Genomic DNA, 19,369 nt, shown 5'->3' on the forward strand with positions numbered 1-19,369 from the left:
CAGAGTGCTGATCATTTGGCCGAGAAGAAGGAGCGCAGGTCGCGCTGTTTAGGCGGACCACTGTGCTTTTTGGCTTCTTTCTTGGCCTTGGCAGCCTTCTCAGCAGCCGATTTCTTCTTCTTCTCCTCCAGTTTCTTCTTGGCTGCTTTCTGCTCGTTTTCGATCTCTTCCTGTGTCAGTTCCACCTCCTTGTACGTCTTCTCCGTGACCATGTAGCCTTGCTCGTTGATGCGCGTCTTGGTGACGAGCACTTGTCTCTTGGTTGCGACAACGGGCTCCTCAACGACTTCGTCTTCGTCCTCGGACTCCACACGCTGCTTCTTCTGCGTCTCTTCTTCCAATTCTTCCGTTTGCTTTGCCTTTTTGGCCTCCGCTGGCGACGCATTCAGTTTCCGCTTCACGTTGCGACTTTTAGGTGCCGGTGTGTTGGATTTCTTTGGTGCCGGAGCTTCGTCCTCTTCATCCTCATCGTCGCTGATAATTCTCTTATTAGTTGTGGTCTTCTTGACAAACACAGGAGCATCCGTCTCGTCGTCCTCGTCGTCATCACTGTCGACCGTCAGCACGTTGCTCATGTCCAGCTTCTTGGCTTCGGGCTTAGTCGTTGGTTTAGAACTTCCATTCCTCGAGCTACTGGCCTTGGAGAAACCCGTCTTGCCGCTGCTCTTGAAGAACGAATTAGACGAGGGCTTCTTCTTGGCTGACGCATTGATGGCGTCGAAGGCCGAGATGGTCTCCTCGCCCTGGCCGTCACCAAAGTCTTGGCGTGCTGTTGCCTCCGCGCACTTGATGCCGCTCGCGTACAGCGCCTTAGCTGCTGCAGACAGCGGCGCATGCTTTGCTACACTACCAAGCACGTCGTTGCGCGCCTGGCGCTCCTGTGCCCAGCATGCCGTTGTCATCGTCGTCACTTGGTCTCTATTGTCAGCTGCATCGCCGTAGAGCGCATAGATCTGCTGGCAAAGAATGTCGTCCGCCTTATCTTGGTTATCCACAGATAGAGATAGCACACGAGCCCTCGAGTCGCGCTTGGCGACAGCGGTTTCTGACTTGTCGCTGTCATTGCCGATGGTTGCACGCTTGATCAGCACATGCAGCGCTTTGACGTTGTCATTGTCGGCCGAGAACTTGGACAGCGCCTCAACACTGAAGGTGATGGGGACTTGCGATCGGATGCTGAGCGTTCGGTACGAGATTGGCTCGCCCGCGTCCAGCACTGTCGAAGAGATCTCTTCCACGCAGCGCTCTATCATCGAGTCCATGGGTGTTCCCGCCAAAAACTCAATTGCGATCCACCGGAGTGGTACGATGTGCCGTTATGTGGCTTACACACGCATGTGTAAAACACATATTATAACGATTAAATCGTTATAAGATCTCCAAAATTTTTGGAGAGTGACATCAATCTTGAACTTTGTTCCAGATCACCGGAAACTGGAAAATGTCAAACGCGCCTGGACAGGTATAAACAGTCCATTATGAAGGAAAGATCACGTTGGCCCAACCGTTGGGCTCTTTTTGAGCACGAGGATACGAGTAAGCAAGGTGATGTCATTGCTGCCCTCAACTGGTGCAAATTCTACCAGCGCTTCGATGGCAACAAATAAGTCGAGCTTGAATGCCTTGTGCAGGTTCAAACTCCAACAAAGCAAAATCGCTTTAAATCATGCTTGCTGCATTTTCAAATAAAGAAATCCTCTTTTCGCCTAGCCTATCTACCGGCCGAGACTTTCCTACTGGTATGTTTGTCATCCGCGGCGGTCCCACGCATACACGGATGCACGCATGGCCCCACCTTCTTCTCTGTCGCTAGTAGCTTACTTCTTGTTGGCGAAGTGGTTGTTGATCCACTCGCTGGTCACAGACTTGGGGCGCTCCAGCGGCAGGGCTAGTGCGCGGTCCCAGAAGAGCTGCGAGAGCACACCAATAGCACGCGAGACACCGAAGAGTACCGTGTAGTAGTTCTTCTGCGTCAAACCGTAGTACTGCAGCAGCACACCGCTGTGCGAGTCCACGTTCGGGTACGGGTTCTTAGTCTTGCCGTGCTCGGTCAGAACACCCGGCATCACCTGGTAGATCGTGTCGACAATGCGGAACAGCTCGTCGTTGGGCATGTACTTGAGACCGAACTCGCGCTGGCACGTGTAACGCGGGTCAGTCTTACGCAGCACGGCGTGACCGTAGCCCGGGATGACCTTGCCGGCATTCAGCGTGTCCCACGCGAACTGGGTGATGGTCTCCTTGTTCACCTCAAGCCCCTTAGCGTGGAACTCGGCCTGCAGGTCGAGGATCCAGCCCAGCACCTCCTGGTTGGCAAGGCCGTGCAGTGGGCCGGCCAGAGCGTTGAGGCCACCGGCTAGGGAGAGGTACGGGTCCGACAGGGTCGAGCCCACGAGATGCGTGGTGTGAGCACTGGCGTTGCCACCTTCGTGGTCGCTGTGGATCACCAGGTACAGACGCATAAGCTCGTCGAACTCAGCGTTGTCAAAGCCAAGCATGCGGTTGAAGTTGGCCGAGTAGTCCAGGCTCGAGTCGTAAGCGTTGTTGGACTCGCCGAAGTACGTGTTGCGATAAATAAGAGCGGCCACCTCGGGCAGGCGAGCGATGAGGTTCATGCTGTCCTCGTACGTGTACTCCCAGTAGGTGGACTTGTGGATACCCTCAGCGTACTTCTTGGCGAAGATGCTCTCAGTGTTCATAGCAGTCACAGCAGCCGACAGCTGCGTCATGGGGTGGGCGTGCTTGAGGTCACGGATGATTTTGAGCACGTGCTCGGGTACCTTGGCGCGCGAGTGCAGCTCAGCGGTGACGCTGGCGGTCTGGGCGGCCGTGGGGACCTCACCGGTCATTAGTAGCCATAGAAGACCTTCCGGTAGGGGCTCGCCACCCTCCTCCTTGGCCGGTAGGCACTGCTGGAGGTCCGGGATGGTGTGGCCGCGGAAACGGATGCCCTCCTCGGCGTCCAGCAGCGAGGTCTCCCACAGAAGCGACTTAATTCCACGAGCGCCGCCGAGAGTCTGCTCCACGGTGACCTCGCCAAGCGACTTGTGGCCGTGCTCAGACTTGAGCTTCTTGAGAGCCTCCTGACGCACGGGAATCTGCTCCTTCAGCTCGTCTAGGAGCGAGGTTGTGGAGGTGGAGAGAGCGCGAGCCGCAGCAGGGGCAGCAGTCGAGCGCGTGGCCATGGTGGCCGTCTGGCGGAGGGACTTGATAATAGCGCTCATGTCTGCAACATCAAGATACGAAAGTTAAACGGACTGCAACATAAAGAGTATTCGCTAGGGTAAGGCCGCCGATCCACGACGTCCATATGGCCGAGCTTCAAGTGTACGAGTAGCATGAGGAGGGGTCGCACCTGATGGATTGAAAGCTTGGCGAGTGCAGTGATCGACGGAGGTGTGTCCTGTGCCCGGGGGATTGAGAAATGGCAAAGGCGTTCGTCTGTGGCTAGTGAGCGACCATTTGGGGTCTGGTGTCAGTTTGATGATTCAACAAAGTCGGGTTGAGCAGGGTACTATAATTCGTAGGTTTCTAAACCCAGACTTTGAAGTGACTGTGTGAGAATGTTGCTTTTTATATTGTATTAGAGGTTAGGTATGTGTGGGAAAGATCGCATCTTTTGCTACCAGCGCGTTGATTGGATGCCTGCGTACGTGGACCGGCCGATCTTGCGGTTTTTGCTTGTGAAGGTGATGGGTGTTGCAGGCAAAATGGTCTGGAGGTGATACGCAAGCTGGCCTGGAGTTTTTGCCCACAGTATCAATCAAGCTGGGGTGTTCTGGCCGACCTGTTCGCAGTCTGCGACGCTAAAGACCTCTGCGGAGAGATCCCTCTCGAAAGCACGCTTAACGCCGGACTTGAAGAAACCGCAAGCTGCGTTTTCGCCGATGACCGGGAGCAGGCAGCCTCGGAATCGCAACGCTTATCGTCGCACTTCAAACCACCTGCCACGGGTCGATCGACATGGTGAGACCGAAGCTTGGGCGCCACAAACACTGTCATGCCAAGTCCGGCGTGACACCGGACTGGAGAGCTCGCGATTTGCTTCAGACTCGGCAGCAGCGGCAGCCGCCATCCATGAAAAGTTTAACAGACGTAGCCAGCCTGCTTCTGAATGTTGCTCGTTCGTCTGCAGTGTGCACCAAGCAGCAAACTGGTTGACGCGACCTCGCACACCGCTTGCACCTTGAAGTTGGCCTGTTAAAAACCCGACTTCCAGACGTAAACTTCGAGTCGAGAAAAATTTAGCATAGCCAGGCGGATCTTCAGATCTGCGAGTTGAACATCCAACTGGCTCGAGGGCACCGGCCAAATCGCCACCACTTTCCGACTTGATGGAGTCCATCATGGGTACCAGCGAGGATTTTATCTGCAAGGCGTGCAATGCCATTTCCTGATTGCGCTTCCAGCACGACTTCCCAGACCAAGGCAACGATAATTCCCATCTAATTGAGCTTCCGCAAAAGGCATGCTGCGCTTAGGCCCTAAGCTAGGGTGCATCCAGGACTTTGATGTGGAGAATTCGTTTTGGAGTCGCAATGGAGGGTGCCGAAGAAGTAGGAGCATGGTCCTGGAGCTTCCTGCTCGATGCTTGAGCTGTGGTTGTTAAATTGGTTGCTGTTGCTCGGAGGTTGGCTGGGGACTGAATTTTCCGACCTTGCCGAGGTTTGCTGGCGCTGCTATTGCAAATAGGCGTCTCGTTATTAAAAGGTCGGTCATTTGTTTTGTGGAGCTTAGATGGGATGTGTCGATGATGGAAATCTCCAGGGTTGTCTACTGTCGCGGATGTCAACCACCAAGTGTTTCAATATCGGTGCCGTAGACTACGGCCCGTCGTGCTGGCCTACGAGTTACTTCGAAGTACTGGAACTGTTGGTAAGGATTTCCTGTTGTCTGACGATGAAATCAGAATGGTTTTGCACAGCGCAATGTCTGATGGTTGAGTGCAGTGTGCTTGGACAGTCCTTGCTGCCACCGCGTAAAATCATGATGCTGTCTTGCACTCCAGTGGTACAGGTTTCCAGTTATTACCACGATCTCTTACGAATAAGTTCTCCCTTGAACTGGTTGAACGATGTCCACTGACGATACTGCTCGAGGGTCACGCTTGTAGCCGCTGATAGTATTTGGAGCACTTCTAGCCATTGACTGATGCGAAGGAGAATGAGCGAGTACCCTCCGTTGCTGTCGGGGATATAGCTTGGCTAATGATGGTGCAGGACAGGTGGGATCGAATGACGGACCGCTGGGGCTATGATAGTCCAATGGTACATTTTCAGTAGTGATGAATCTCTGAACCTTCGAGCAAGGTGTCCGTGAGGTGCGTTTCACACCAACGCGCTTGACTAAAAGCTTGAAACATTGTGCCAGTTTTGATGTTGGAGTCGGGAGTTAACACGGCGCAGTCGCTTTGAAAAAAGTTGTTATTTAAGTTGTGAGAAAATAGTTCCCTGCACATTACTGAGTGATTCGTCATCCGGCAGAGGTGACCTATTCTCCGGACTCTATGTCTCCTAGTATCCATCTGCAGGTTTGTCACGGACGCGAATCCATCGACCAGACCACAGCGAGGAAGGCACTGAAGACTTCAATCGACGCTGGTCTTCAGTGCGTCGAATGGCATGGGCGTCCTTGAAAAAAGCAACTTGGCCAGTGCAAGTTTACCTGACTGCTCAACCTGTACCCATTCGTCAAATCCGCTTCGCACTGTGGACCTTCAACATCGGAGACAAATTAAGCCATTTTTTAGCGCGAGAATTCTAGCTGCAAGTGATAAAGCTTCATTTATGACTTGTCGGCTCTGCAACGAAGTCCTTAGTTGCCGTCACTCTCTCCCGTAACTGATCCTATCCGTCGCTTCTTGCCGTCCGTTTCCCCACACACCACGCCAGCAACTTGCTACTCGGGCCAGTGCCTCCACAAGATAAACCAGATGCCCGGCGCCTATGTAAGATAGTCTCCACCACAAGATGAAGCCAGGGAAACCGAAGTCTCTGCCACTGCAAAAAAAACTCCTATCGGGGAGGCAACCATCCGTCGGCAATCCACCCACCAGATTGCCATCAGGAGCCCAATATCTCGGCTTTTGGTAACCTGTTCATCTCTCATTTTGGTGCCAACTCCGCAAGCCACATTGTATCGAAATGAGCGGCGCTCCGCCCCCCTCCTCAGGCTTCCAGCCCCGCAGCATCGGCTTACCTCCTCTTTCTCATGGTCCTCGCTCGTCCATGATGTCGGTGGAGTACGACGGCATCCCGTTGCCACCTCCGAGCATTCGCTCGTGCGGATCACAGCAATATGTCACCAGTTATATCCCCACGGGGGCAGCTTTCCCCTCCGGTAGCGTACAGGACTTGATCTCGAGTATGAAATCCTACGCCAGCGCCACAGACCTGGTGCGCACGTACAGCGAAATCCCTTCCGTCGAGGAAGCTCTGGTTACTCTTGACCGCGCAGCAGTTGCTCTCGGCGCAAGACGCTACCGAGATGCACTCAAACTCTACCTCGAAGGTGGATATGCCATGGCCAATGTGGCCGAACGACAAGCCAACCCCAAGATCTGCAACTTGCTCACTAGCAAAGGTTTCGAGACTCTCAACTGGTGCGCTAGACTTTGCGATTGGATTGAAGGACGCGTGAAGGAGAAACATCCGCGACCAGGAGTACACAAGGTCGGTATCCCAGTGAGCAATTGGGATGAAGACTGGGTCGGCCCTTACTTGGACGAAGAAGAAGCTCGGCGCATGTGGTACACGCCCGTGTATTGCCCGCACCCGATCGACTTTTCCAACATGGGGTATCGTCTACGTTGCGTTGAGACAGGCCGACGTCCGAGACTCATGATCTGCATCACCATGTACAACGAAGGACCGCAGCAACTAAAGGCAACACTGAAAAAACTTGCCAACAACTTGGCGTATCTCAAGGAACAGAAGAAAGACCACGAGAAGACACTGTCGAGAGATTTCGCAGGTGATGACGTGTGGCAGAATGTGCTGCTCTGCATCGTGGCCGACGGTCGCGAACAGGTGAACGATAAGATGCTAGACTACATGGAAGCTATTGGACTATACGACGAAGACCTGTTGACCATCAACAGTGCCGGGATTGGCGCCCAGTGCCACATGTTCGAGCACACTCTGCAACTCAATGTGAACGGGAAGAGTCTGTTGCCGATCCAAACAGTGTTCGCTCTAAAGGAGAGCAAGTCCAGCAAACTAGACTCGCATCATTGGTACTTCAATGCATTCGCGGAACAGATTCAACCGGAGTATACCGCAGTGATGGACGTTGGTACGATGCTTACCAAGTCAGCTCTGTACCATTTGCTGTTTGCATTCGAACGCAACCACCAGATTGGAGGAGCTTGCGGACAGCTCACAGTGGAGAAACCGTTCGAGAACTTGAGCAACTGGGTCATCTCAGCGCAGCACTTCGAGTACAAGATTTCCAACATCCTCGACAAGTCGCTGGAGAGTTGTTTTGGCTTTATCAGTGTGCTTCCTGGCGCGTTCTCAGCCTATCGATACGAGGCAATTCGTGGAGCCCCATTGGACGCCTACTTCCAGACTTTAAACATTGATCTGGATGTGCTGGGACCTTTCATTGGCAATATGTATCTCGCGGAGGACAGGATCTTGTCGTTCGAAGTAGTGGCGCGAAAGGACTGCAAGTGGACGATGCATTACGTCAAGGACGCGGTCGCTCGCACAGATGTACCACACGACCTCGTGGGACTCATTTCGCAGCGCAAACGTTGGCTTAATGGCGCGTTCTTCGCCACACTGTTCAGCATTTGGAACTGGGGTCGCATCTACTCGGAAAGCAACCACTCGTTCACGCGCAAGATGGCGTTTCTCGTCTTCTATCTGTATCACTTGCTGTACACAGCGTTCACGTTCTTCTTGCCGGCGAATTTGTACCTCGCGCTCTTCTTCATCGTGTTTCAAGGGTTCCAACAGAACCGTCTTGAGTTCGTTGACACTTCCGAGTACTCGCAGACTGTGCTGGATTGCGCAGTGTACATGTACAACTTCGTGTATCTCTTTGGGCTTCTGATGCTGATTATCATTGGTCTTGGCAACAACCCGAAGCACATGAAGCTCACGTACTACTTTGTAGGCGCCGTGTTCGGAGTCATGATGATGCTGTCGTCTCTGGTTGGAATGGGTATCTTCTTCTCGACGCCAGCTACTACCCACTCTATCGTGGTCTCAATCCTCACTGTTGGTGTGTACTTCATCGGCTCAGCATTGCATGGCGAGCTGCACCACATCTTCATGACGTTCACACACTACACGGCGTTGATCCCAAGTTTCGTCAACATCTTTACGATCTACTCGTTCTGTAACCTGCAGGACTTGTCGTGGGGCACTAAGGGTTTGCATGACGATCCGTTGCTAGCTGCTTCGTTGGATGAGACGGAGAAGGGCGACTTCAAGGACGTGATTGCCAAGCGTCGTGCATTGGAGGAACGTCGTCGTGAAGAGAACGAACGCATGGAGAACAGGAAGAAGAACTTTGAGGCCTTCCGCTCCAATGTTTTGCTCACTTGGACGTTCTCCAACCTCATCTTCGCCCTCTTCGTCGCGTACTTTGCCGATTCGTCCACGTACATGCCCATTCTGTACATTTTCGTGGCCAGTATCAACTCGTGTCGTCTGCTCGGGTGCATTGGCCACTGGATCTACATCCACACGACTGGTCTGCGCGAAAGCTTTCTGGATAAGTCAGAATGTGGCAACGGCACCGGTCGGTACCCGCAGAACTCGTACGTGCAGCTCGACGAGCACTATGCCGCTCTCGCAGAAGACCAGCGCACTTATGCCTCCGGACGCACCAATGCTTCAGTGCGTACCAACAACGACGTCTCCTCGATCGCTTAAGTGGATCGAGGACCAGAAACAACCTCAAGTGACCTTTGTTGCGATCGCAAGCAGTTTTAAACCACGCAGAGAGGTTCCAGATCAACCTGTTGCAGCAAAAACTGCAACACCAACACTTAACAACCCAACAACATTAGTCAAAGCAAACAAGTCGAGCAGTGAGTCCTTGCCGTAGATGATGATGCACGTTTATAAATCGCCATACAATTTGCAGCTACATTTTTGCGTTTCTTCAGATCAAAATTCTTCGAAGTATCACTTCAAAGGTCGCAAATCTTTTTGATTGACAAGCAAAATGATGAAGCAGGATGCAAATTCGCTGCTGGGGGCTTGGGAGAGCAATGAAGCGTTCGGTAATACGGCGCTGGACTGGTCTCAAGCTGTAAAGGATCAACATGCTCGGTTGCAGCTCACATTTGAGCCTGGTAACGTCTACAAGTTCCGTTTGATGTCGAAAGATGGTGCAACAGACGTCACGTCGAACTTCCGTCATGCTGTAGCGAACGAGGGCAGCTACGAGTTGGAGGGTGACGACGGGATTGTCATTCATGGAGACACATCCGGCATCAAGTGGACATATCTATTCGAGGAAGAGGAAAGCCTAAGGATCAGGTACAGTACGAATGGGATTTATAGCTGTGAAGGACTCGGCACTGATGTCAACCGGTAATGTTCAGGTTGGAAGGAGCGAAGCGCTTTGGTCGATGCAAGGGCGTGGATGTCATCTACTTTGCCAGAGCGCAATCAAAAGAGCAACTTAAAGATCTGTAGACATCCATACAACCAGTTGAAGGACTTAGCACGATTCCTTATTAAGCAGATTTCTACATGTCCAGCACGTCGTCCAACCAGTCTTCCAACTGCTCCGTCTCAGCTGGAGTTCTGGTTGACAGAGGCACTGGATCTGCTGGCATCGATGGCGTAGGTGTTGATTTCGTTCCACTAGAAGTTGAAGCGCTGAGGTTAAGCAAGAAATCGAGCTCTGCATCGTCTTGTGTGGGTTTCGATGGAGTCTGTATCGGTGCAAGCGTAGCAATCGTAGCTGCAACATTTGTCTGCGTCTCAGCAATTTCTTTCTCAGACTCCGCATCTTCGTTATTTTGCGTCTCGAACGGCAAGTCAATCTGGTAGAATGATACGAAAAAAGTTAGCACGATGTGGATCCAGAAAATGCTACACTGAACGACTTACGCAGTATTTGGGGTCCATCCGGTAGCGTAGATCAGGCGACACAAGTTCCAGCTGCGACGCAATCCAGTTCAAGTCCTGTACAAAAGTGACACCGCAATCTTTTTTAAGCAACTGTAATCGTGAAGAAGCAATGGTGCAATTGTTCTACCGTACCAACACCCCGAGATCATCTGCAGCATCGTCCTTCTCCTCCCACTGCTTCATCGTGCAACTCTGGAAGTGTGCACCTGGCGCCGCCCCCATATGATCCCTGTAGTTCTGCTCCGACGCGAAGAACTGCGTACGTCCCTCATAATTCTCTTGAGTGGTCACAACACTGTCGTCTTGCTCCTCGCGCTCCTCGAAGCGGTAGGCATTGGAGCCCAGATTCCGCAGATGACTAGATCGACCTCTTCCGGACGCCCCGTCGCGCCCTCCAACCACCTCGCCTCTCCCTCTTCCTCGCCCACGCCCGTGTGTCGAACGATACTTCACCTGCGACCGCCCCATGACCAAAAAGCTGTATATTTTCAACCAATGAAATCACTTAAAGTTAAGGCAAGCGGTAGCATTCAAAGAAAAGGAACGAAAAGAAAAAGGATACAAAGGACTTTAGTTTAGATGAAATCAACTCCGTTGTTCATTAGTGCGTCAAAGACTTAAAAGTACTACAATGTAGTAGTTTACTTCTTCGACTTCTTGGTGGCAAGCTTGCGCTGGTAGAACTCAAGCTCCTTGCCCTCCAGAAGGTAGCCGTCAGCGCGGCCGGACTGGCCGGGACGCGACGAGATGACAGCGAGAAGACGGCCGGAAGTTACCTGCTCGTCAATCTTGGGGTCAAGCACACGGGTGCGCTGACGGTTGGCGAGCTTGCGAAGGACGTGGTCGGACTTCTTGACCTCCTCCTCCTGCTGCTGGGGAGTGTTCTTCTTAATGCCGATCTTGACGCCGTAGTGGGCGTCGTACCACTGACGGAACGGGGTAGCGTCCACCAGCACCACAGCGCCCTTCACGAGCGTCTTGGTACGCACAAGCTCATTGTTCGAGGCGTTGTACACGACATCGAGGATACGCGTCTTGCGAGCGCACACCTCCGTGCCCCACGAGAAGTTGCCGGTCTCAAGGTGCAGAGCACGGAACTTCAGGTGGCCACCACGCACACGCACAGTGTGCACACGCTTGCCACCGAGCTTGGTGTTAGCGGGCTGACGGCCGAGCTCGAATTTCCTTTTCTTGCGGAACTGCTTGCGCTTGCCACCAGTTTCACGGCGCTTGTGACGCGAATCGCGAGAGATACCTGAGAGCAATCATTGAACTAGAAGTTAGCATCTAAAAAAAGGGTGAACCGATACTCTGCGTCGGAGCAGCATCATGGGGATGACAGCGAGACGGAGAACCCACAGACTCGAATGCTGCCCGAATTGGGATGCAGCAGAGAGTCTGGGACCGGATGAGGCGGGGAGCTACACTCAGACCCGACGCTCTTCACATGACAGAAGCACCTCCACCCCGCGGAGAACTCCACGGCAGACCAAGCGCGAGACAGCAGGCTAGATAGAAGAGAAGCGGCCGCGAAGCTTACCCATGATTCCGACGGAGTTATTTCGGTACTGTCAGACTGCGGAACAGGCATGAGCCTTCCCCAACCAGTCAACACTCATAGCCAGTCAAAACCCGATCTGAAAGTGGTGTAGTACACACGAGTTAAAACCGGTTTTAGGAGCAAGTTAGAAACGTGTTAGAAATGTCATTACCACCGGTATCCGTCAGGAGCCGTTACATTTTTGCACAGGTATACCGGTATTCTTGAGCTCTAACAAGCCAATAGCAGCTCAGCTTGATCGTCCAATCACCGATCGCTGCAGGTTCAAAGTCCTTGCCGCCATTTTCAGCAACGATGCCGCAAGAGGACTTCTCCACGGAGCTGCTGCAGCTCTACTATGGTGCGCTGCGCCCCACCCACACCATTTCGCACCCAATAAGTTCTCACAAATGATCAATTATTGCTACTAGATCGACTCTTCCCGTATCAGCAGATGGCTCAGTGGCTGAGCTACGACGGAGGTGCGTTTCGTCGCCTTACAGCCTAATTTGTCATCATAGAGGACTAATTATTTTCTATTTCATATTCAGGGGAGGAATTTCTGTTCCGTCGTGAGCTATCGTACACTCTCGAGAACGACACGTACATCCGCTACAAGGCCTTCCACAATGCGGAGGAGCTCAAAACGAGCATGTGCAAGACGATGCCTTTCAAAATCGATATCGGCGCTGTCTTCTCCGTGTCACCCGCTGACAAGGGCAAGGTCAGCGCTGTAGACTTCACACCGGAGCAGCGCGAACTCGTATTCGATATCGATCTTACAGATTACGATGACATCCGAACGTGTTGCGAAGGAGCCGCCATTTGTAATCGCTGCTGGCAATTTATGATCGCGGCTGTGAAGGTTCTAAATGCCGCATTGCGCGAGGACTTTGGCTTCGAGAACCTACTCTGGGTGTACTCTGGACGTCGTGGTATCCATTGCTGGATCGCGGACGAGAGTGCTCGAGGGCTGGAGAATGAGGCTCGATCGGCAGTAGTCGGATACCTGTCACTAGTGGAGGGCAATGAGAACTCAGCGAGGAAAGTCAAGCTACGTGAGCCTTTGCATCCGTCGCTTGAGTAAGTTGGCTACTGCTGAATTGTAGACTTGTGTTGGATCTATTTGCTGACGATATTTTACTTATTTGTAGCCGCGCGTACCGCCAGCTGGAGCCGCTGTTTGAAGACATGATTCTGTCGGACAAAGGTCAGGGAATTATGAGCTCGGAAAAGCAGTGGAACAAGCTGCTAGCTATGGTGCCGGACGAGGACATTCGAGCGAACATGACGCGTCGTTGGAGCGCCACTAACCGCAGCACTGGTCCGGCTGAGAAATGGCGTGAACTGCGAGACGCCGTGGAGAAGCAGGTGTTGAAGAATGCCAATTCTGCACGCAGTGGCAGTAACGTCAAGCGCTCTGCACCTAACAGTGACGCTAGCAAGCGCTTCCTGGCGGCCGAGCTGCGTACGTGTCTGCAGGAGATCGTGCTGGCGTACCTGTACCCACGACTAGATGCCAACGTGTCCAAGCAGCGGAATCACTTGCTCAAGAGTCCGTTCGCTGTGCACCCCAAGACCGGCCGCGTCTGTGTTCCCATCGATGTTTCCTCCATGGAGAGCTTCGATCCCTTCAAGGTGCCCACTCTGGGCCAGCTGCACGAGGAGCTCGACTCGGACAAGTCGGCTACCAGTATGAAGAAGTACGTGGATTTCTTCGAGTCGTCGTTCCTGAAGCCGTTAGCCGCAGTTGCCAAGCGAAAAGAACGCGACGCCCGTGAGAGCGACGCTGCTATGACTGGAGACTGGTAAAAAGAATAAAGTGATCGAAGATTTCAAGCAAACTCAACGCGATGACGGGTAAATATATTGTGTGCCTAATCTTCTACGACGTGTTGTATTGTGAGCTTTAAGCGGAGTGCCAATCTAATGCTACGTCTGCTCCAACGATGACTTAGTTTGACCCTCGAGCTGCTCTCGCTGCTTTGAAGCGGGAGACTCGTTTCACGGGTTGCTGAAAGATGGCACAAAGCAGACGATGTCAGGATATACAAACCGTTCAAAAGAAAGAGAACCACGAGCACTTACAGCTTCGCCGACCGGTTCCAGAGTCACAGTCTGGCCAGTGTAGTTGGTGCCTTGGAAGCGTGACTGCCGAGGCTCCGAGAAGGGAGACACCACGGGAGCGGACACGGCGGCTGGCACCTTCTCCGTGACTTCATGTTCCACGATACTACCGGAGAAAGCAGTCGACGCAGACGAAGCTGCGACGAAAGAAGTCGAGGGTGATGTCGGTACAGGGGGCTTTAAGGACGGCGAAGTGGCAGGCACAGGCTCCACCGCTGACGTCGCTGGCGCTGGCTGCGGTTTCGATTGGACAGCAACGCTGCTCCCATTCGTTTTAGCAATCGCTTTCTCACGCATCTGCTTTGCGTTTTGTCCGAGTTTTTCATCAGTAGGACACAATTCCATGGCACGTTCGTATGCTTCAGCTGCGTCTTCGAACTGCTCCAGTGCCGCCAAAGCGCACCCTCGGCGGTAGTGTCCTTTCACCCACGGTTCATGCAGAGAGACAGCAACATCAGAGTCTTCCAGGGCCAGCTTATACTTCTTCAGACGATGATACGCTGCAGCACGGTTGCCATATAAAATCTAGGGGGATAAAAAAAAACCAGCAGCAACAGCATATAAGTTGGCATTCATCCGCAAGGTCATAATCCTTTTCTACGTACATGAGACGTCGGGTCCACCTCGATAGCCTGCGAGTAATACTGGACAGCAGCCTGGAATCGTCGTTTAGCAAACGCGTCATTGCCCTTGGCTTTCAAAGCGGCAGCCTGGGCCTCTACTGACTCTTCCTCTTTCGCTGACTTGTCTTCGGCTTCCAAACTGTCTCCAGCAGCTTCGCGAGCTTCCAGATCTTCCATGCGCTTCATCACGTCGTCCCAGTTCCATGCTGCTTGTTCCTGTTTCAATCGCTCTTCCTCCTCCACCTCAAAGAACTCCTTGATATCTGCATCAACCATCAGACGTCAGCACTCACACCATCCAGCAGTCAAGAATTCATCCTCCTCACCTTCATCCGTAGCGCGCGGAATTGGTCCGAGGTCGCTCTCTTCTTCAGTCTCTTGGATTTCACGAATATTTTCGTCCTCATACATCTTCTGCAGCTGCGCGACGCTGCCCACCTCTGTCTTCTTGGAGTTGAGTTCGCGCAGATTCTCCTCCTGCGTCTCGATCTCTTTGTGAAGAGCTGCACAAAACCCATTTAAAAGCAATATCAGCCAATACAGTCTTAAGGTAATTGCAACGCAGACTGTAGTTTGACACCTTTCTTCTTGCGTTCAATGATCTCAAGAGCCTGCGGAGTCGAGCGCCACGAGAAATACTCGTCTCCGAGATGCGCCAACACCTCGTTGGAGCGCACAATTTTGCCCGGCACCATTGCACGCTTACCCAGAGGTACCATGACTTTGTGCGACAGCTTCTTGGGCAGCTCCGTCAGCGTATCGGCAACGGCATCGAAGCGGTCCACTTGGTCCTGCAGTTGTGACAGCTGCTCACGGACGCTCTCGATGCGCTGCGGCAGCGAAATAGTAGCGTGAGCAAAACATTATAAAATGTTTGGTATGATGGATAGATATTCACGTGTGCACCTCCTGCAACAGCCGAGCGTTCGCCGCCTCCGCCATTACACCCAGTGCCGCCATCGACTCGGAGAAAAATGGCAAATAGAAAATCAAACTTCCTCTATCCCGAAATAAAAGGCCAAATCCCACTTACAAGGTATCCACTGTGGACATATTTCGGACCAGTTGTCAAATTAATAATTTTGTGTATATATCGACATATTTCGGGCCAGGACATCACGATATGACCGTCTTTGGTCGACGGGACTGCTGTCGCCGAACTCTTTCTTACCAGCCAGCTCCGCGTCCTAGATGATGCCTCTGCTTTCTCTTTTGCTCGCTCCGCTGCCCGTGCTTCCTTTGCATTTCGTTTCGACATTTTATCCTGCTCTCGTTGAAACGTCTTTTTCGACTTGCTTGTCTTATTTATCGTGTAGATTCATATCCTGTTTGGCAAGCTTCCCGACCAAGGCAGACTTCTTATTAGCTTCCTTCTGTGCTTTTACAGTGGCTTTCACCTTAGCAGCCGCCAGCATCATGTCGTAGCTTAAAAGCTCGCCACCAGAACAGTTTTCATCAACCCACTCGCCTCGTGTCCGTTTTTGCGGAGTCGGTGCAGGTAAAGCGGACGATAGAAGATTGACAGCGCTAAGCGCGTTGAGGTATAGGTCTCGCTCGCGCAGAGCTCTCTTTTGGCGCTCCGTTACAACGAGTCTGACTGTTGCAGCGGTATTATGCCCCCAGATTAATGAAGAGATGTGGTAGTATGTCACTTGAAACAGGAGGATCGTTGCCAACAATTCCGGTCATCATTCTGACAGGTGACAGTGGATACACGCCAGCCTTCTCGAGCATTACTCAGACAACACGCTTCAATCAACGGCAGACGAGAGAGCTCCGAGGCACGAGGCCATGAATCCGCTGCCGAAGAGCACTCTGTATGTCGTTGCAGCCGTTTGCAGCGGCGTGCTGTCATTTACCGCGGCGATTGATGCTAGCCAGGTCCTGGCATAGACCTTCTTTGGGCCCTTGCCCTTCTTCCACTTAACAGTCTTCTCCATCAAGGAAGGGGGGGGGGGCTCTTTGTGGATCAGCTTCTTTGGCAGCTGACGTCGAATAGACACGCGCAATAGCTCTCGAAAAAATAATTGCCTCTCCTTTCAGATATGGATGAATATACACGTCTTTCCGCACAGACACAAAGGCAAGATTGTGAATATGTGATAAATATCCAATCATATACTAATATGTAGCTTAATTCAGCCAATTAGGTCGCACAGGAGCAGGCTCTTCATTCCGACACTTTCTGACAAATATTTGTCGAAAGCTAGAGCTAACTATTTTGAAACCAATACTGAATTTAAGTCGTGTAAGATATATGTCAATATTTTTGTGGTTCCGACAATGCGGTATACCTCCTACTTTAGGTTAAAATTGAGCAGTAGTGTTAAGGCACACTCAACCAGCCAAGTCCAGTTAACAAAAAGCAGAAAAGACAAGCAGCAACCAGCATGAGCCTCTCCGCACTTATCCCTACAAACACGCAAAAAGCGCGTACTACCGGAATAGGCGCGTTCGAGCGTATGCTTAAAGTCGAGGATGTATCCATGGACGTTGTCCGAGCATGCATTTTCAGTGACAGCTCTGGAAAGAGCTTAGCGGCCGTGATGGATCGTTTTGGCTACTATCTCGCCACATGCGAAGGTAAGAAAGGTAAGTTGGCGCCCAACACCGCCACTTCTTACTTTAGAAACGTGAAGCTTTGGTTTTTCGATGAGTATCCTCATCTTAGAGTTCCAACCGAGCTAATTTTGCTTAAACAAGGGAAGACTCTCGAAAAACACTGCTTAAAACGTGATAATGGAGGATTTACTAACAAGGCGCCACCTTGTACAAAGGCGGATTTGCGCTCACTAATATGCTATGTGTACAAAACAGCATCCGTCGCCTCGGATTACGAAGATGCAGCGCTTGCGTGCCTTATGTGGCATTGCTTCGGCCGTTCATCAGATCTCGGCTACGTCACAAAGCAGCACATTACAATGTCAGCTGACAACGTTTTCTTCATTCGGATGCTACGAATGAAAACAGCTGAGGAGCAAGGCCTCACGCTCGTACCTGATCGGGCGGATTTTGTGACCTGCCCGCTGCACACGCTCGCAGTAGCCTTGGTGATGCAGGAGTCGCCTTGTGTGTCCCTGCTAAGCCAGCTTCCTTCTCTTGTGACACCGTCTGCACCATCACTTGATGCAGCAGCACCCCTTCTCGATGTACTACGAGTACCTTCGGTCAATGCTGCCACCTCTTCGCAGCTTCCTGCAGCAGGGATGACTGACCCGGCGGCTGCCACTCTGCGAAGCGTCCCGAGCTCCGCTGCAGCCAACCCTTCAGCGACCAACCAAGCTCGCGGTGACGACGGGGTTCAAGCGTATGTGAACCGGTTCCTGAAGCGGGTGTCGGAGCCGGCAGGAGCCTCAGCCAACTTGACCTCGCACTCCTTCAGGCGGGGCGGGGCGCAGCATGCAAACGGGGACGAGCGGCTGGCTGCACAGTGGATCTTTGATCGTGGGTCATGGGACATGACGCGCACCAACAAAGGATTCGCCTACGTATTCAACACGCCACGCGAGGACCGTAAAGTAGCACGGGTCTTGAGCGGGTGGGCTGCGGACGAGGCACCGATGATTCTTGATGTTGCCATTCTCGACCATGGGGCTCAGGAGCGCATGACCCGGTTGCAGGAGTTGCTGTTCGCTTCCTGTGTAGGGCTGAAGAACAACAAGCTAAACGTGAGTCGCAAGGTAATTGGGGTCCTTACCGCCTACCTAATTAGGCATTTCCCGGAAGTGAAGACTCTCGAGCCCAGGAGCTTGTTCGTTGTTCGAGTGGAAGAATGCTTGGAAGCAGCTGACATCTCCCACTGTATCAGCCTGGCGTGGTCGGTCGCGCTGAGCCATGTCGCCTCCAAACCTGCTCAACAAAGGAAGGACACTGAAAAGAACGGCTGCAATCGAACGGAGTGTCATCACGCTGCTGTCATTAATGATCTTATCGAAAGAAATAGGCTGTCGTCTGCACGCCTGCTGGTGCTAGAGGCTGCCATCCTTAAGCGACCTGCGCACGAAGAGCCAGCCCAAACTACAGAACAGGAGCAAGTTTCGTCAGATCGAACACCTGCAGCGAAACGCAGAAAGAAAGCGACTACCAACCTGTCATCGATCTGGTTCGAGTGGTACACACGGCAGCCTCGCGTCTGGAGCTCTAACGACCGACAAAAGAAGTCAGATTACCGCTTGATCGTCGCGTACATGAAGCTTTTCCTGGAGGGCGGGTTCTAGCTTCACGAGAGATCGGAGGACTACAAGGATCGCGCTCTCGAGGTCGACCAACGTGCAGAATCGGCGGTCCTCGGCTTCCTGAGTGGACAAGGGATCCGAGCAAAGGGCAGCGGTAGCGTACTGCGTGAGATGCGCAAACTTCATCGCTTAGGAGCCCTCGACGGCCGTATCACGACGTACCGTACACACCTCACCTCAAACAAAATTGCTGATCCTGCGCCTACATCAACCCAAGACATACTTCAATTCGTAGGACATGTGTAAGACAAGTGAGTAGATGTTAATGAATTGCAACTCTTCGCAAACATCATAAGCCGACAGCAGGGAATTGGACCCCCCACTCGTTACTATCCGAGCGCTGCACCAGCAGTACCGGCGGGATTCGTGTGCGCAATGGCATACTGTGCTCTGGACTGGTCTTTTGCTACGGGAGATCTGCTGGGGTGGCTCTGGAAAAAGAAGGCTGAGACCACAAGGCCCCTGTCGGTAATTTGTAGCGCTGCATGATTGGCTAAGTAAAATACCTAGGCAAGGTTTAATAAGTGACGTTGTTTTATTGGCTGAGCAAAAAACCTGAATGAGGTTATTCCAAATGACTGGCCTACGACAATGATGTCACTATTTTTGGCTTAAGTGTCATTGTTTTAAAGTAACCTCTAATAGTGGCCCCTCACCCTGGCTTCGGGTCTCATTCATGAACTTGCTGGCTGGTGAGCACAGTGCTGTGAAGCCTATAATGCCCCTAAACAGAAAAATGAGTTTTCT

At 52.3% G+C, this 19,369-nt stretch overlaps 8 protein-coding genes across 8 annotated transcripts; 3 read left to right on the forward strand and 5 right to left on the reverse strand.

Annotated features, from left to right (window-relative positions):
• Positions 1-11: 11 nt before the first annotated feature.
• PITG_02048 (uncharacterized protein) lies at positions 12-1,274 on the reverse strand (the record flags this gene model as incomplete). Its single annotated transcript, XM_002908583.1, has 1 exon — positions 12-1,274. The coding sequence occupies one exon, from the start codon at positions 1,260-1,262 to the stop codon at positions 12-14; it is 1,251 nt and encodes a 416-aa protein (XP_002908629.1).
• A 441-nt stretch (positions 1,275-1,715) lies between these two features.
• On the reverse strand, positions 1,716-3,408 carry PITG_02049 (citrate synthase, mitochondrial precursor; the record flags this gene model as incomplete). The annotated part of the gene is made up of 3 exons (XM_002908584.1): positions 1,716-1,728; positions 1,822-3,226; positions 3,356-3,408. 2 exons carry the CDS (start codon positions 3,222-3,224, stop codon positions 1,716-1,718), a joined length of 1,416 nt encoding a protein of 471 aa, XP_002908630.1.
• A 2,735-nt stretch (positions 3,409-6,143) lies between these two features.
• Positions 6,144-8,885, forward strand: PITG_02050 (putative chitin synthase (Chitin-UDP-GlcNac-transferase); the record flags this gene model as incomplete). The annotated part of the gene is made up of 1 exon (XM_002908585.1): positions 6,144-8,885. One exon carries the CDS (start codon positions 6,144-6,146, stop codon positions 8,883-8,885), a length of 2,742 nt encoding a protein of 913 aa, XP_002908631.1.
• A 295-nt stretch (positions 8,886-9,180) lies between these two features.
• PITG_02051 (uncharacterized protein) lies at positions 9,181-9,656 on the forward strand (the record flags this gene model as incomplete). The annotated part of the gene is made up of 2 exons (XM_002908586.1): positions 9,181-9,497; positions 9,563-9,656. The coding sequence occupies 2 exons, from the start codon at positions 9,181-9,183 to the stop codon at positions 9,654-9,656; spliced, it is 411 nt and encodes a 136-aa protein (XP_002908632.1).
• A 53-nt stretch (positions 9,657-9,709) lies between these two features.
• On the reverse strand, positions 9,710-10,565 carry PITG_02052 (uncharacterized protein; the record flags this gene model as incomplete). Its single annotated transcript, XM_002908587.1, has 3 exons — positions 9,710-10,009; positions 10,077-10,151; positions 10,230-10,565. 3 exons carry the CDS (start codon positions 10,563-10,565, stop codon positions 9,710-9,712), a joined length of 711 nt encoding a protein of 236 aa, XP_002908633.1.
• Positions 10,566-10,666: 101 nt separating this feature from the next.
• On the reverse strand, positions 10,667-11,641 carry PITG_02053 (40S ribosomal protein S8-2; the record flags this gene model as incomplete). The annotated part of the gene is made up of 4 exons (XM_002908588.1): positions 10,667-11,352; positions 11,461-11,467; positions 11,558-11,574; positions 11,638-11,641. The coding sequence occupies 4 exons, from the start codon at positions 11,639-11,641 to the stop codon at positions 10,739-10,741; spliced, it is 642 nt and encodes a 213-aa protein (XP_002908634.1).
• Positions 11,642-11,952: 311 nt separating this feature from the next.
• PITG_02054 (DNA primase small subunit, putative) lies at positions 11,953-13,449 on the forward strand (the record flags this gene model as incomplete). The annotated part of the gene is made up of 4 exons (XM_002908589.1): positions 11,953-11,998; positions 12,069-12,119; positions 12,189-12,720; positions 12,792-13,449. 4 exons carry the CDS (start codon positions 11,953-11,955, stop codon positions 13,447-13,449), a joined length of 1,287 nt encoding a protein of 428 aa, XP_002908635.1.
• A 142-nt stretch (positions 13,450-13,591) lies between these two features.
• Positions 13,592-15,347, reverse strand: PITG_02055 (uncharacterized protein; the record flags this gene model as incomplete). Its single annotated transcript, XM_002908590.1, has 7 exons — positions 13,592-13,651; positions 13,726-13,941; positions 14,023-14,289; positions 14,370-14,650; positions 14,714-14,890; positions 14,968-15,217; positions 15,294-15,347. 7 exons carry the CDS (start codon positions 15,345-15,347, stop codon positions 13,592-13,594), a joined length of 1,305 nt encoding a protein of 434 aa, XP_002908636.1.
• Positions 15,348-19,369: the final 4,022 nt, after the last annotated feature.

The sequence above is a fragment of the Phytophthora infestans genome, genomic scaffold, assembly GCF_000142945.1.
Source record: "Phytophthora infestans T30-4 supercont1.2 genomic scaffold, whole genome shotgun sequence".
Classification (NCBI taxonomy): domain Eukaryota; phylum Oomycota; class Peronosporomycetes; order Peronosporales; family Peronosporaceae; genus Phytophthora; species Phytophthora infestans.